The sequence below is a fragment of the Sinohyriopsis cumingii genome, chromosome 5 (genome assembly GCF_028554795.1).
Source record: "Sinohyriopsis cumingii isolate HCF-2022 chromosome 5, ASM2855479v2, whole genome shotgun sequence".
NCBI classification, from domain to species: domain Eukaryota; kingdom Metazoa; phylum Mollusca; class Bivalvia; order Unionida; family Unionidae; genus Sinohyriopsis; species Sinohyriopsis cumingii.
In genome coordinates this window covers 54,566,507-54,582,673 of record NC_142965.1, presented here as the reverse complement: position 1 = coordinate 54,582,673, position 16,167 = coordinate 54,566,507, and the positions used below count along the sequence as shown (strand labels likewise).

Sequence of the window (16,167 nt, the reverse complement as noted above, 5' to 3'; positions counted from 1 at the left end):
ACGCCATGACATGTTACAGTTTTGTAATGATTTATTCCTATGTTGCTAATTGTACAGTACTGCAATTTAAACTTGCAGATGAAACTTTTGTAAATGAAAAACCTTGTTATAAAGGAAGTGATACATGTACTGTCACATGATTTTTCTTTCTTTCCATGGTACTGTTTTGTTCAAAGTTGATTGTTTCTGAGTGTATGTGTAAACCTTTTACCTCATGCTAACGCCTTTGGATACCTCTACTCCATTTGCATGGAAGCACCTTTTGACGCCTCTACTCCATTTGCAAATAAGTGCCTTTTGATGCCTGCTGTAAACATCAGCCATTTTAAGCGAGCTTTTGTAGCGCCACCTTCCAGGAAAACCCCCTATTAGATACTACATTCATTTCTGCGAATGACAATTACATAAAATCATGTGGTCACTGTTTATGCTGTAGTCAAAATCTGCTATTTAAAGTAACTGGGTTGTAATCTCCACTCTACAAAATGGAAGTTGAGGATTTCATTCAGTACTTATGAAGTTTTCACGATTGGAATCAAAGCTATGAAGGCTTCAATAACTTAGGTAAAGGCTCTGATATTGATGTAGGCAGCAATTATTTTTATAAATTATCAAATTCAGATGACTTAGTGGTGTAGATGCAGACAAAAACTTGTAAATTTCGAGTATGAGAAATGGCAGCTACAGTTGGTCACGCGGCTTCACTGACTTGACGGTGAACGAGTTCTCTCAAGATTTTAAAGCACATAAAAAAATTCTTCCATGAAAAATAATTACACAGCTATAACAGTTGGACTTTACTCTTAAATTTTTCCACATGTAATAGACATGTACCAAAAATGTAAAATGGTTAAAATTGCTGTTAAACGTAACATACACTACATTGCTTAACAGTTAACAGGCAGGCCTATGCTTATGGAGTTGAATAGGTAACAGGTCTTCTATTTATAGCGTACTGCACTGGGTAACTTTGCTCCATGAGGTAAATTGTTAATCCACAAAATCTAGTTTTTGCCTATCTGACCATGTTATTATCCTGACAATTACGTCCGGTCTTAATTGTCAGTTTAAAAAAAAGAATGTGTGAAGCCCAAAGCTCTATCAAAACATTGCTGACCCCATTTCCTGCAAACATCAGCATTAATCATATAATTAGCTTAGGGGTACATGTACTTTAGCCAACACTTCTTTCAGTAATGAAAACCTGACATCTGGAAACAGACATCGGGAAAGAAAATCTGATTACTTACCTTACTGTAATTAAATATTTGTTCTGGACATGTATTAACTATAAAATGTGGCCATATGTGAGGGGTAAATTTTACATTTGTGCACTAACATGCTGGCCACTGGTTACCTTAAAGGGGTGGCCTTTCTTGAGGGGTACTTTTGAACACAAACTTGTTAGTGCCAAGTTCTGGCCGTGAAGAGGCGGTGGCCACTGGTCAGGGGTTGAAACATTCATGAGGGGGACCACTGTACCTCAGATTGCCGCACTAAGATGAAACATTTTTGGATCAACAATCTGCTCACTTTAGTGACATGCGTACCCAGAAGAGTAATACCGCAGTCAAGCAGGTCACTATTTCATCCATGTCCAGAGAACTCCTTCATTCCTGGTTCCTTGTAAGGATGCCCTGTTTGAAAAGGAGTTTGAGCATCAACCATGGAGAGGATTGTAACAGATGAAGTTCCTCCACTTTCAGGACATACAATGAAACATCATCTGTTGTCAGTGACTGGCGCCACATCCATGATATAACCCCACTCTTGGCACCTATTTTCTTATGGTGAACTTCTTTCTCTTTCTTTTGAAGACAAGAAGTAAGTCTGTCATAATCAAGGGGTACTGTTCCATGATCCAAGACATGTTATGACATCATGAAAGAGACAATTTTGGTGGCAGCAAGGTATCTCCAATGACTATGACTTGCAATCCAGTGTTGAAATATCCAGACTCGCATTATTCCCCAGTGGAATCTCTCCTGGGTTTTAATGTGGCCAGACTTGTCTGAAATATCTCAATTTGGGACATATAAGAAGCAGCCTTCTGTAGCTTCATTTACATGAACTGGCCTTGCACAGACCACGGCCCATTCATAAAACCACATCCTTTGACCCAGACATGAATTTCCCACTTTTGTTGACTTTGCCTGAGAAATGTTTGATGGTGAGACAATATACAAGTACAGAATCCCAAAGGGATCTCCTGTGCACGTGTATGAACATGTTGTTTTTTGTTGTGCTAAACTAATATTAGATGTTCATCCTTGTAGAAGAACAATCATGCTCCTGCTGGATGACACAGTTAGAGTTAGAATGTCCTCCTCCTCTGGCCTGTTTTCCTAATGTAATATAATCCGGTAACAGGGATGGTCCTGGCTTTTAAAAAGTCACCCCCCAAAATAAATATTTTGTCGCCAGTTTTCAAAAAATGTCTCCAGAACAAGTAGTGAATATTATTCCAAGTCTATTAATATAATAGGCAATGAAAATTGAAAAAGATGGGATAGTTATTACTTTATTGACAAGAAGCAATACAACTATAATATTAGAAATGAATCATTACATCATGACTGTTTTGCTCTATTCAAATGTTATAGAATGTCACATGATGATCTGTCATGATTTTAGGGCTGCCCACTTATTGAATGCAGTTTCAAAGTCTAATTCTTCGCATCTTTACATGCTGATTCTCATTAAATATTCTTGAGTTGAGATGTCGAGTTTATTTCTGATATCAGTTTTTCTGAGGTTCATCTTAACTGAATCCACATTCACAGTCAACAGTGCTGACAGGTGACACCAAGTAGTCTCTCAGCAGCTGCAGATGCGCAAAGATATGTCGCCCTGGATCTTACTGCCAAATAAATTGAGTCCTTAACACCTCTCTACACCTTACAATTCCTGAGAACTTGAACCCTAGCATAAGCCACAAAGCCAGTCAACTCCTGACTAACCTCTGACTGATTACCTAACCCACAAGGAGACAAGTAATCTGAAACAGTGCCTGAAGCCTCTGAAAGAATGGAACTGTTAGCCTGTGAGCCATACAAATTGCAATCAAACAACTTAGTTAGAGCACTTAAAACTATCGAACCCCCCTCCTCTGAGAACCTTGCATTCAGACTGTCTATAACAATATCTACAAATCTAACAAGCTGATACAGCCTCCTACCTTTGCTTACTGCCATCTCTAATTGTATGGCCTTTGTACTTGAAAGTATACAAACCTGATGAATCTAAACTTGGTTCTGCTGAAATCTCAGAAAGATATCTAGAAATATTACTACCAGACTCTGACCTCAGACTTTCAAAAACCTCGACAGTGGAGTGGAGAAGGAGATTAACCTCGGTAAAGTCAATATCAGATATCTGATAAGCTTGACACAGAACTGCCAAATGCCTCAGAATGTCAGCCATATAGTGTGCTGTATAAACAAATTTGAAACAAGCAATGGGCTTATACAGTGCAAGAGCCTTTGTAGACTTGTTTTCCAAGAAGACACTAACTAGAGTGGGAAAATTATCAACAATTGCCTGCACACTACATTCAGAACTCAGCCACCTTGTGTGGAATACCTGATGCAAACAAGTATGAGAAGCCTCCAACACTGACTGAATATCCTTAAACCTACACATATTACGGGTGGAATATGCAAAATACTAGTACATATTATTCAGTATATCTTAAAACTTGACCATGTATCTAACCTCGTCAGTGGCAGCACTTGCAGCAAGAGTTAACCTATGTGCAATGGAGTGAGTTGCATGCAAACCTTTAGTAGCCTCCTTCAACCTAGTCACAACACACTCTTGCAGCCCAACATGACTGCAGCACCATTGGTTCACACACCAACCAGATTGTCCAGACTAAAAACCAAATGACTTAATTAAACCTAACAGTTCAGAATATATAGATTCTGCATATGCAGTTCGAAGCTGATGAATACCTAGAAAGTGTGTAACTGGTTCAACACTGCCAACCAAACTAGTACTGAAACACTACCAACCAAACTAGCTAAGTACCTAACATAAACAACCAAATTCTGATGTACTGAAACATCTGTGCTCTCATCAACTATGACGCTGTAAACACGAGATTCCTTGACCTCAGTAACCATCTCGTCAACTATTGCATCAACCAACAACTGATGAAATTCACTGGTAATTTTGTGACTGTCATATCATGTGTGCATATCTACTTTAAGGTCTCAGAGTTGGGTGGCGCCCTGAAATAAAAAATAATCATTAATTTTGTATACCATAAATATTTCATTTATAGTTATACATATTCTGATTATGTTAATCATCTATATATATAATCAGCAAAAAATTGAGATTAATGCAGCAAACATGATGTACTACAGATGTAACCCCACAATAAATATTTTAAAGTTGTACACGTTTTTCTCCATGTTACTGTCATTTAAATTCATAGAATATTACAGTTAACAAGCTATAATATAATATTCTCAATACCTGTGTCATACACAACTGGTGCAGCTCTGGAACAACTGTATTGGCCAGGTTTTTGTAAGCCATAAAAAAAAGTGTTCCTCTTGGTACTGATAATGACATTTTTACTTGTACTAATAGTAGCGATTTTTGCTACTTCCATGGTCTTTGCATCCTGCATCACCGTTAGTGCATAGGTATGACTGTTGTCACCTGAAATAAATGCATTATGAAATGTTAAATATCTGCTTTCCTGATATCTACAGTGTCTCACTCATTTTTTTTATAGAAACATCAGTATTAAGCAAATCTATATTTTGTATATTATTTTCCAATTAATAGTTTTATAAGGAACTTTAGTTAGTGAAATTTTATTACTAAAACCCTATGATTTCATGCAATCAGCAATTAAATACCCCCCATCCCCGTTTTAATGGCTAGCTTCACAAAGTATCTCTGTCAACCAGGAGTTCAGAAATTTATATTTGCCTCGCTTTACATGCTTTGCTTATAGTGAGTTGCTTCCTAAATCCCAAGAATGATCACTGAATGCTATATAATTTTTCTCTAGGATCTCCATTCCCTCCAATGAAATTTATGAGTCAACACCTGGCATTAATGTACCGTTTATATATATAAGCATTAATTACCATCATTAAATTAAAAGGAGTGAAGAAACACGTGACAGAGCATAATTCACTCGAAAATTTGCAGTCTGTATCGTTAACTTCAAGGAGATTAACAAAGCTGTGTCCATATATTTATCTTCAGTGGGATTAACAAAGCAGCATGTCCATATCTTTATCTTCAGTGGGATTAAAAAAAGCCGTGTGTCCATATCTTTATCTTCAAGGGGATTAACATAGAAGTGTGTCCATATATTTATCTTGAATGGGATTAACACAGCAGTGTGTCCCTATCTTTATCTTTAATGGGATTAACAAAGCAGTGAGTCCGTGTCTTCATTTTCAATGGGATTAACACAGCTGTGTGTTAATATCTTTATCTTCAGTGGGATTAACACAGCTGTGTGTTAATATCTTTATCTTCAGTGGGATTAAAAAAAGCCGTGTGTCCATATCTTTATCTTCAAGGGGATTAACATAGAAGTGTGTCCATATATTTATCTTGAATGGGATTAACACAGCAGTGTGTCCCTATCTTTATTTTTAATGGGATTAACAAAGCAGTGAGTCCGTGTCTTCATTTTCAATGGGATTAACACAGCTGTGTGTTAATATCTTTATCTTCAGTGGGATTAACACAGCTGTGTGTTAATATCTTTATCTTCAGTGGGATTAACATAGTAGTGTGTCCATATCTTTATCTTCAAGGAGATTAACAAAGCTGTGTCCATATATTTATCTTCAAGGAGATTAACAAAGTTATGTCCATAGCTATCTTCAATGTGATTAACAAAGCATATCAATATATTTATCTTCAGTGGGATTAACAATGGTCCATTATCTTCATCTTCAATGGGATTAACAGTGGTCCGTATGCTTCACTTCAAGGGATTAACAAAGCTTATAAAGACTTATACGTATCATCTTGTTCCAAAGTTTGAATCTAATTTTGTATAGTTGGAATTGAATGTCTCAACACATACATGTACAAATGCATTCATGCATGAATATATCAGAGACAATATAATTAGATGGCACTATGTGGAAAAATGTTATCGCATATTAATATGTTTTTAAAAATTTTTCAAGGGCTTCCAAATGTTTTCAAGGAGAATAGTATCATATTATCACAGCCTAACACTGTTAGGTTCAAACATTAGATTCAAATATGTTTGTATACATAAACACAGACATTGGTCAGCCCAGAATTTTCCAAATCAGTCTGATTCCCTTATTTGTAAAACCTGTCTCCTTTTCTGCTTTGGATCAATATTTGATATTACTATTTTCATCAACACACATATCTGAAATAATACATGGCTCATACACCCTTGAATTTTGAAAAGTTGGATTTAACCTTGAAAAGTCCTTGAATTAACTGAACAACTTACTTATTTCCAGTACTTCCTGAATATATACCAGTGAATACAGAATGTTAAAAGTGAATAAAAGATACCACCTTTTTATATGTAGAATTTATGTTCATGCATTTTCCAGAAGAAAAATATATAAATAAGATAAAATTTGGTGATCAAATGACACGTTACATGGGCAGTTTCCTGATGGAGTAGCATCCCTTTGTTATAGTGGCATGATAATTAGTTATGTACTTTGGGGCAAGGGAGGGGGTTGTTTTTTTGGCTCTTGTATTCATTTTTGTAACATATTGAGAAAGCTCAATTTCCATAAGAACAGTTCTCCTTGAAAACATTTGGAAGTCCTTGAAAACTCTTTGAAAAATCTTTTATAAAATAATACTCTGGGGGCCTGCAGGAACCATGACTAACCCTGCTATAGATATTGAAATAATGCCCCTGATGAGTTAATTTGTGTTAATAATGCTCTTCAACAGTCTTTTAACAAAAATGCTGACACACGATCAAGGAAGTGTATTGGAAGTATTCATTTATTAATACATGGTTTGATATCTAATTGCAGACTCCAGAATGGGCAGAGAGTGATGTGTGCATGAAATGCACAAAACCCTTTTTCTGGAATGTGAAAAAAATGTGGGGAGATAGAGTCATGGGAATTAGACAGGTACATATTTCTGAAGCCACACAAGTCTAGAGAACCAGAGTAAAATTGATATCTAATTTATATTACATTGACATTTAAGATTTAAAGCCATAAGACAGAATTTACATTATTTTGTTTATGCTTAATTTATGTTTAAATTGGATAGCATGTACATTTCCAGAAGATGCTAAATAAATAAATAGTTCATCTAGAAGATTCACAAACATGGTCCATAACTCCTGAAAATTACATGGAAAGAAAACATATACAGATATTGATGTACATGAGATACATGTAATTGTGCTAACCTCTCTTCCTGCACACAGATATACAAAATATTGAGGTACATGAACATGTATGTCATTGTGCTAACCGTTTCTGCACAAAGATATACAAATATTGGGTTGTATATGCTGCCAGGGCATACAAATGAACAAATCACTGAAAAGTATTTTCAGTTGGCACACATGGAAAGCAGCAATGTGTAAATACCAGCAAAATAGTTTAGTCATACATAAAAATGCATTCTGCACAGTATAAAACTTATTCAGCTGTATAGATCAACTGATCTAACAAAAGTTGAAAAGCAAAGATACTTATTTGATCAAAACAATTCTGAAGTATTCAGATGCAGCTTAATACAAAAGGATGCTTGGAACTCCCACAGGTTGTTTGTAACATAAAAACATGTACTTGAGGGGTTCTGCAATTGATGCCTATTCTTCATATTTGCGCATGCATTAAATTTAGTTCATTTCCGGAAGGTGAGTGAAGAATGGTTGGATGGAAAACTATTGATTCTTTAACTTCAAGTCAATGCTAGCACAAATGTGCAAAGTGTATGGCAAAATGAGGAGAGTGATAGATGAAGTGGAATTTCTTGCCGTATGGAGGATAGTAATTCCAAGAATATGTCAGATCCTGGGTTGGATGAACAGCCAAAGAACAAGCCAAAATCTGATGCTAAGTTTCAGAAATCTTGGCTATTACTTTACATATAGTTACAACACAGCACAAAGACAGGAGGTATGTTGTGTAACATTTGTAAAAATTGTTCAAAAAAATATTGCTTTTATGTTGAAAATTAGTGTCTGATCAGACCTTATTGGTGAAAAATTAGTCTCTGATCAGATGGAATGAGTGAGCCGTGGAAAATTCTATGAATCGACCATAATCAAAATTTTTCCAACTTGTTTAAGCTAGCAGTGCATACACCCCTTCAGACAGCAGACTACAAAGGGGATCACTGCACAGGACATATACCCAGATAAGGAACAGATTAAGCTCAGAAATAGTCAACAGATTAATGTTGGTACAGGTGGAGCAGGATATTATCCTAATTTTTATTTCAGTAGAGACCAAACAGAGTGGAGTTAAAAGAAAGAGAAACAAATTTAAGTGCTGTATAAGTAATAAACTATGGTGAATTCTTCTGCCTCCCTATCCTCCATTTTGTTTCTACTTCCTCATGCTTTCATGACAAGGGGGGATAATCCCTTCGGATAAAAATCCAGGCTGTATCTTGGGAGCCATTGTGCCAACCTCTGTTTCTACAACCATGTATACAAAATAATGTGGATAATTGACTTGTGAAATCACTGGATTTAGCATTTGCTGCCATCATTTCTGACACGTGTCAAGTATGGGTTGTTCAGAAACAAGTTTTTTCTTGCATAATGCACTCTTTATGTCCAAACTGGTGTAACATGTATAAAACTAAGGTCAACGCTGAGACTTGCATTGACTTAGGAATATTGTTACCCCACTTATCTCAACTGCAAGAACAAAACTTAAAGACCTAATAATGTTTCCTACCTTAAATATTTTCAGCATGTTTTTTATGTTTTCTAATTTCATGGTGTTTTTTTTTTTGTAATCGTATCATTATATATGTTTTTTGTGTTGTAGGTGTTGTCTAATGTTGTAAAGCGCATAGAGCTTCTAAAGATTAGGCACTATACAAAGTCCTCATTATTATTATTATTATTATGTGCATGATTATTTTTTTTAATGATTTTTCTGTCCACAGCATCACTGTAGGAAGTGTGGAAAGGCAGTGTGTGATAAATGCAGCTGTAAAAGATCCACTATTCCACCTATGGGTTATGAATATGATGTCAGAGTGTGTGAAGAGTGTTTTGAAGGAATTACTGAAGAGGAGTGAGTTTTATATTTTTATTCTCTTTAGATATTTTAAGTACAAGAGTTATTTTCAAGGTCTGAATTGTACTAAACAGAATGTGACTTCGATTTAATTTAATTTTGAAATCCAGTAATTAGCTTTTTAGTTCAATCAGACTTGACTTTTGCCAATAAAATTGCTAAAGTTGAAACACGAAATTAAAGAAATATTTTTGTTACGTCATTCATCAGTGAGTTGAGATTACTCTCTGATTAGGGATATAAATAGTGAGAAATAACCTTGCATGTGGGGCTGGAATGCCAGACATGCTCATAATGAACTCACAGCTTTTCTTCTTTAAGACACAGTTGTGGAAATCTGCAAAAAAAGGGAAGAAAATAGATTGATCTAAATGGACATTATGTGCGTCATAGGAATAAGTTTCTGTATAATAAACGTCACATGAACAATGTCATTCTGTACAATAAAAGTATGCTACTGTCACATTGAAATAAATAAAGGTGTACTGATATCACAGTATGTATTGATCAGTATTTGTGTGTCATGCTTAAAAAATGATTTTATAATTATGTCATTCTTGAGAATATGCAATTGATACACTCTCAGTCTTACAAACCATGCAGAATAATATATTTATGTACAATGCAACACAGTACACACATGGATACAGTAAATTTATGTTTCATTTGAAGTGAATTTGCATACCTGGTAGTCTTTGTATAAATAATATATGAAATAAATGTTTTTCACATATAATAAAGCTAATACTTACGGCACGAAGTTTGCTATAAACTTGCTTTACTGTGAAAATGCAACAATCTTTCGTGGTACTCTTGTTGAAGTGTCTTTATATATATTATTATGATAAAATTGCAATTCTGATTACAAATCACGTTGACTTGTCAGCGTCAGAACATCTGGATCATGAGATGCAAAGTGATTTCCTGTTGCTAACAATAAGATGCAGCCTAGATTGATAATATTTTTGTTATGTACCTATGAACTTTCAGATAATTTAATAAAATTGCTATGTGTATATGAAGATCTAGACCTAGTTTTAAATCAAGAACTGAATTACATATTGATCAGCTGATGTGTGTATGAAGATCAAGACCTCGTTTTAAATCAAGAACTGAATTACATATTGATCAGCTGATGTGTGTATGAAGATCTAGGCCTAGTTTTAAATCATGAACTGAATTACATATTGATCAGCTGATGTGTGTATGAAGATCAAGACCTCGTTTTAAATCAAGAACTGAATTACATATTGATCAGTTGATGTGTGTATGAAGATCAAGACCTCGTTTTAAATCAAGAACTGAATTACATATTGATCAGCTGATGTGTGTATGAAGATCTAGGCCTAGTTTTAAATCAAGAACTGAATTACATATTGATCAGCTGATGTGTGTATGAAGATCAAGACCTCGTTTTAAATCAAAAACTGAATTACATATTGATCAGCTGATGTGTGTATGAAGATCAAGACCTCGTTTTAAATCAAGAACTGAATTACATATTGATCAGCTGATGTGTGTATGAAGATCAAGACCTCGTTTTAAATCAAGAACAGAATTACATATTGATCAGCTGATGTGTGTATGAAGATCAAGACCTCGTTTTAAATCAAGAACTGAATTACATATTGATCAGCTGATGTGTGTATGAAGATCAAGACCTCGTTTTAAATCAAGAACTGAATTACATATTGATCAGCTGATGTGTGTATGAAGATCTAGACCTAGTTTTAAATCAAGAACTGAATTACATATTGATCAGCTGATGTGTGCATGAAGATCAAGACCTCGTTTTAAATCAAGAACTGAATTATATATTGATCAGCTGATGTGTGTATGAAGATCTAGACCTAGTTTTAAATCAAGAACTGAATTACATATTGATCAGCTGATGTGTGTATGAAGATCAAGACCTCGTTTTAAATCAAAAACTGAATTACATATTGATCAGCTGATGTGTGCATGAAGATCTAGACCTTGTTTTAAATCAAAAACTGAATTACATATTGATCAGCTGATGTGTGCATGAAGATCTAGACCTTGTTTTAAATCAAAAACTGAATTACATATTGATCAGCTGATGTGTGCATGAAGATCTAGACCTTGTTTTAAATCAAAAACTGAATTACATATTGATCAGCTGATGTGTGCATGAAGATCAAGACCTTGTTTTAAATCAAAAACTGAATTACATATTGATCAGCTGATGTGTGCATGAAGATCTAGACCTAGTTTTAAATCAAGAACTGAATTACATATTGATCAGCTGATGTGTGCATGAAGATCTAGACCTTGTTTTAAATCAAAAACTGAATTACATATTGATCAGCTGATGTGTGCATGAAGATCTAGACCTAGTTTTAAATCAAGAACTGAATTACATATTGATCAGCTGATGTGTGCATGAAGATCTAGACCTAGTTTTAAATCAAGAACTGAATTACATATTGATCAGCTGATGTGTGCATGAAGATCAAGACCTAGTTTTAAATCAAGAACTGAATTACATATTGATCAGCTGATGTGTGCATGAAGATCAAGACCTCGTTTTAAATCAAGAACTGAATTACATATTGATCAGCTGATGTGTGCATGAAGATCTAGACTTCGTTTTAAATCATGAACTGAATTACATATTGATCAGCTGATGTGTGCATGAAGATTTAAATCATGAACTTGGGACCCCGAGTGGCAGAGTGGTCTAAAGTGCTCTCCGTTACGGATCACTGCCATCTCAGCTCTGTCTGCGTGGGTTCGAGTCTCGGATGCAGCCAATGTGGGTATGTGAGAAAGCTTGCCAGTAGCTTCTCGTGGGTCGGTGGTTTTTTCAGGGGGTTTATCTGGGTTCTGCCTCCACCATTAATACTGGCCGCCATGTATAGCCTATTGTGTGCTGAAAAATGGCATTAAACCCTACAACAACAACAACAAAAACAAATCATGGACTGAATTACATATTGATTAGCTGATGTGTGCATGAAGATCTAGACATTGTTTGAAATCATGAACAGAATTACGTATTGATCAGCTAATGTGTGCATGAAGATCTAGACATCGTTTGAAATCATGAACAGAATTATGTATTGATCAGCTGATGTGTGTATGAAGATCAAGACCTCATTTGAAATCACAAACTGAATTACGTATTGGTCAGCTGATGTGTGTATGAAGATCTAGGCCTAGTTTTAAATCACAAACTGAATTACTTATTGATCAGCTGATGTGTGCATGAAGATCAAGGTTTATGGTTGCAGCACATGAAACAACTATTGCTCATTTTCACTATAATCAGAGTTAGTAAGTATAGTTCTTAGATGCATAGGGTCAGCATACCCATATATGTGATACACAATTGTTGTGCAGTTATTTGTATGACAAGATTCCAACAGCCAAATGACTATACAAGTTTCTGTCTAAATGCATTATAATGGCCTCTGATGTGAATTGTATATGGGAATGGGAACATTATTTTGACAGTTGGGCTTGGACAGATTGTTGGAACTTGATGATACAGATTTGCTACAGAGAACATTACTTTTCATTTGCATGGCAGATTAGGCTGTGGCATTGTCGTTCTTGTTTGTTCAGTTTTAACCAGGAAAGAAAGAAGCATCAGAGAAGATGGTGATAGGGGATCAGAAAATGAGAGTATCACTTTCTGACTTGTAGGAAGTCACACCAAAATTCTGGCTCTTTTTTTGAGAGAAAAGTATGATAGGTATATAATAAATGTAAATATCTCTTGTAACATATATGAACTTCACCTTTACACAGAAGTAGGTCTCATATGGAGGCAGTTGCTTTAGCAGGTTTGGCTATTTATGCATTTCATGTGGAATGTGTTGAGGAAACTGATACACATCTACTTAGAATATTACACGCAGTCTAACTAAAGAACTCATACTTGAAATTAGTTTTGACAAAACCATTGTTTTTCAGGCGAGCCCCTTTGGCTACATTTCATGATGTAAAACAGTGTGTTACAGCCATGTTTATAGAGGAAACCAGGAAGAGATTACTGACAGTTGGGAGGGATAGAGTTGTTAAGGTAAGGAAATGACTTGTTTATACGCTAATGGATGCAAGTCTTGGGACAGGAAACATTTCTACACTATGTCTGGAGAGTAATATGCATGCATAAACAATGTAAATTTTTTTCCAGTGTTTTATTGCTTTACTGGAGTAGTAATCATCTCTTTTGTTGTTATTTTAAGATACATATTTTCCTGTTTTGACAACTTAAATATTGAAGGTACCATATATGCACACTTGTATGTGGAGTCCAATGGCAAATAAGATAGATCCTGAGCTGCTAGCACATAATGCATAAGAAGATCACATTTTTTATTGTTTGTTCTACTTATTCCTAACAAACTGTATTGACCCAGATCTGCAAGTGTTTTGTTGACAGCAAATCTGGGTCTGTGCAGATTGATGTTGGAATTGACTTCAGATCCATCTGGTTCACTGGCTGAATGATAACATAAAACTAAACTAGACCTTCATTATTTACTCGGTGTGTATCATGCTTAGTTTTTCTTACATCCTTGTTTCTTCTGTAAAATTATAATCCATCTGAAACAGCATTTGCAGTTGCAGGTACTCATGTTTATTAGTAAAAACAAAACAAATTATTTGAGAATACCCTCTTGCCATCTACAAGTTAACATAAAGTGACATGGTTCGTAATCTGACCCCTTCCCCCATTTCATGCCAATTATGTTAAACCAGATGTATGTTCAGCATATACTATACATTCCAAATGTGTTCCACTTGTATAATGAAGTACTTTACTCATCATTTGATAACCACTTTTATGCAAGGTTTATACTTTGAATTGTATCTTGACTCCTTTGGTTGATTTGAAAGCTACGCTACCGGTGTGTTGCAGGTTGGAATATGTTACATTGAATTCTCATTTGTGGTTATTGCTTGTTCCGTAACAGGTTAAACAATAAACACCAATCATAAGTCATTGTAGCTTATTCTTTGCATGACAAAGAGGAAGTATTGGCAGAGCAACAGAGAGACTTTGCTGGAAGTCATTAGATATGTCAACTACTTAAGCGGAGTTGCTGTCATGGTGTGCTATTGCACGAATTGTGCAAAATATGTACAAATTTGCATGCTTCAAGAACAGTGAAATGCAAAAACTCACTTCAGTTAGTTGAATGTCCTGCATATGAAAATGTGCTCTGTGAAGTATACGACTTTTATTTAACTATTCTTGTTGAGACATCTGATTTTCGGGTAGCAACTGATCCACATCTGGGTTCTTCAAACACGACATGAATGGTTGTGAAACTAAATTTGATTTGAACAATGTGCCCAGGAATAAAAATTATGGCGTAGTTTGATCCATTCATAAAGAAAGTTTACAAATGTGTGTTTAAAATACAGGCTACCTAGAAAACCCAAAATGTCTGATTCCCGGTGTGGTTCATTACGATTTTAATTGGCAAATACTTGCTGATGATAGTGATGATGACAATAATTTTTAAAGTTATGTCGTATATCAGATTACTGGAGCTGGGAAGTGGTAATGGAGACACCAGTGAAGGATTTTGTGCCCGAATGGTGTTAAATGTATATGAAGGATGGAGAGAAAAAATAGACGATATGACCCTTTCAGTGGTATTTCGAAATTAAATGTTCAAAGGGCAGAATACTAAGCCTAATTAAAATGCAGACATTTTTAAAGTATAATGCAATTTTCATTTTTGTTAATTAATCAAATTTGCCCTGTGGATCATATGGTACAAAACAATATACATGTATCTTTATCAGGGTTAGGATAAATTGAAGAAAATAAGGGTTATGTTGTTTTAGAGTTTATTGCCATTTTTAGTACAAGATAGGCTATACGTGGCTGCCAGTATGAATGGTGGAGAAAGAACCCGGGAAAAAACTGGAAATAATCACCGACCGACGAGAAACTACTGGCAAGCTTTCTCACATACCCACATTTGGATGAGCCCAAGACTCAAACCCACGCAGAGGTGAAATGGCAGTGATCTGTAATGGTGAGCGCTTTAGACCACTTGGCTACTTGGGGTCCCCAAAAAGGGTTAAAAAATGCAGTTAAGAAGTAAAGATATTTAATTTGATACCTCTGTCTGCAGAAGTATTGATAGACTAAATATCATTATACAGAATTAGGGAACAGATAAGAAATTTGGCATAGTAGTCAGTCAACTACTGATTTAACAAAGGAAGTTTTTGTTAGTGAAAAATCCTATTTCGTAGCAGATGTTTCCAAATAATAATGAAGGTGCTGATGGAATAAATGGAATTAGCATAGAATGAGCGATGGGGCATATTTCAAGTTTATCACATTGTGTAAGTTTAAAGAAAATTGTAGGATAGGACTGGGTGTTGTCAACAGTTTTCCTTCACTAACAAATACAAGTACCTGTGGCTGCAGCAGTATTTTGCATCTGCAGGAAATAAAATGTGATAGATTTTGTTGGTATTCAACCTTATTCCCATGCCCGGATTTGTTCCAGATGAGATTTTCTTTGCACGAGGAAATTGCATTATTTCTTTGAAGATAACATCGTAATGTCTTCCAAGTGTAACTGAGACACGAAATTGGTAATAATATGTTTTCAAATCATTCATGTTGTACAAATCAAAGGGAGTTAAATGGAGCCACCATTAAATGGCCTAAAACATTGGATAAAACTCACTGCAACCAACAGGTAGTCTGTTGGAAAGTATTGTTGATATATTCTCCTCAATGAGAATTGCATATAAATATAATTATATATCTGTCTGTAGTCTGCATACTAGAAATACAACCAAGAATGTCAACATACATGAAAGGGCACCACTTACCTTCCAAAGATGGAAAGACCATCAAGTTCATACGTGTATCATTATGTATCATATCGCAGGTTGT

At 35.3% G+C, this 16,167-nt stretch overlaps 1 protein-coding gene across 1 annotated transcript in view; it reads left to right on the top strand.

Moving 5' to 3' along the window:
- The window catches only part of LOC149799200 (WD repeat and FYVE domain-containing protein 2-like), a 59,414-nt gene that overhangs the window by 30,429 nt on the left and 12,818 nt on the right, over positions 1-16,167 (top strand). The window contains exons 9-11 of the mRNA XM_089958464.1: positions 7,023-7,124; positions 9,133-9,263; positions 13,206-13,314. Coding sequence (XP_089814590.1) covers positions 7,023-7,124; positions 9,133-9,263; positions 13,206-13,314 — 342 coding nt within the window. The remainder of the gene's footprint in view (positions 1-7,022; positions 7,125-9,132; positions 9,264-13,205; positions 13,315-16,167) is intronic.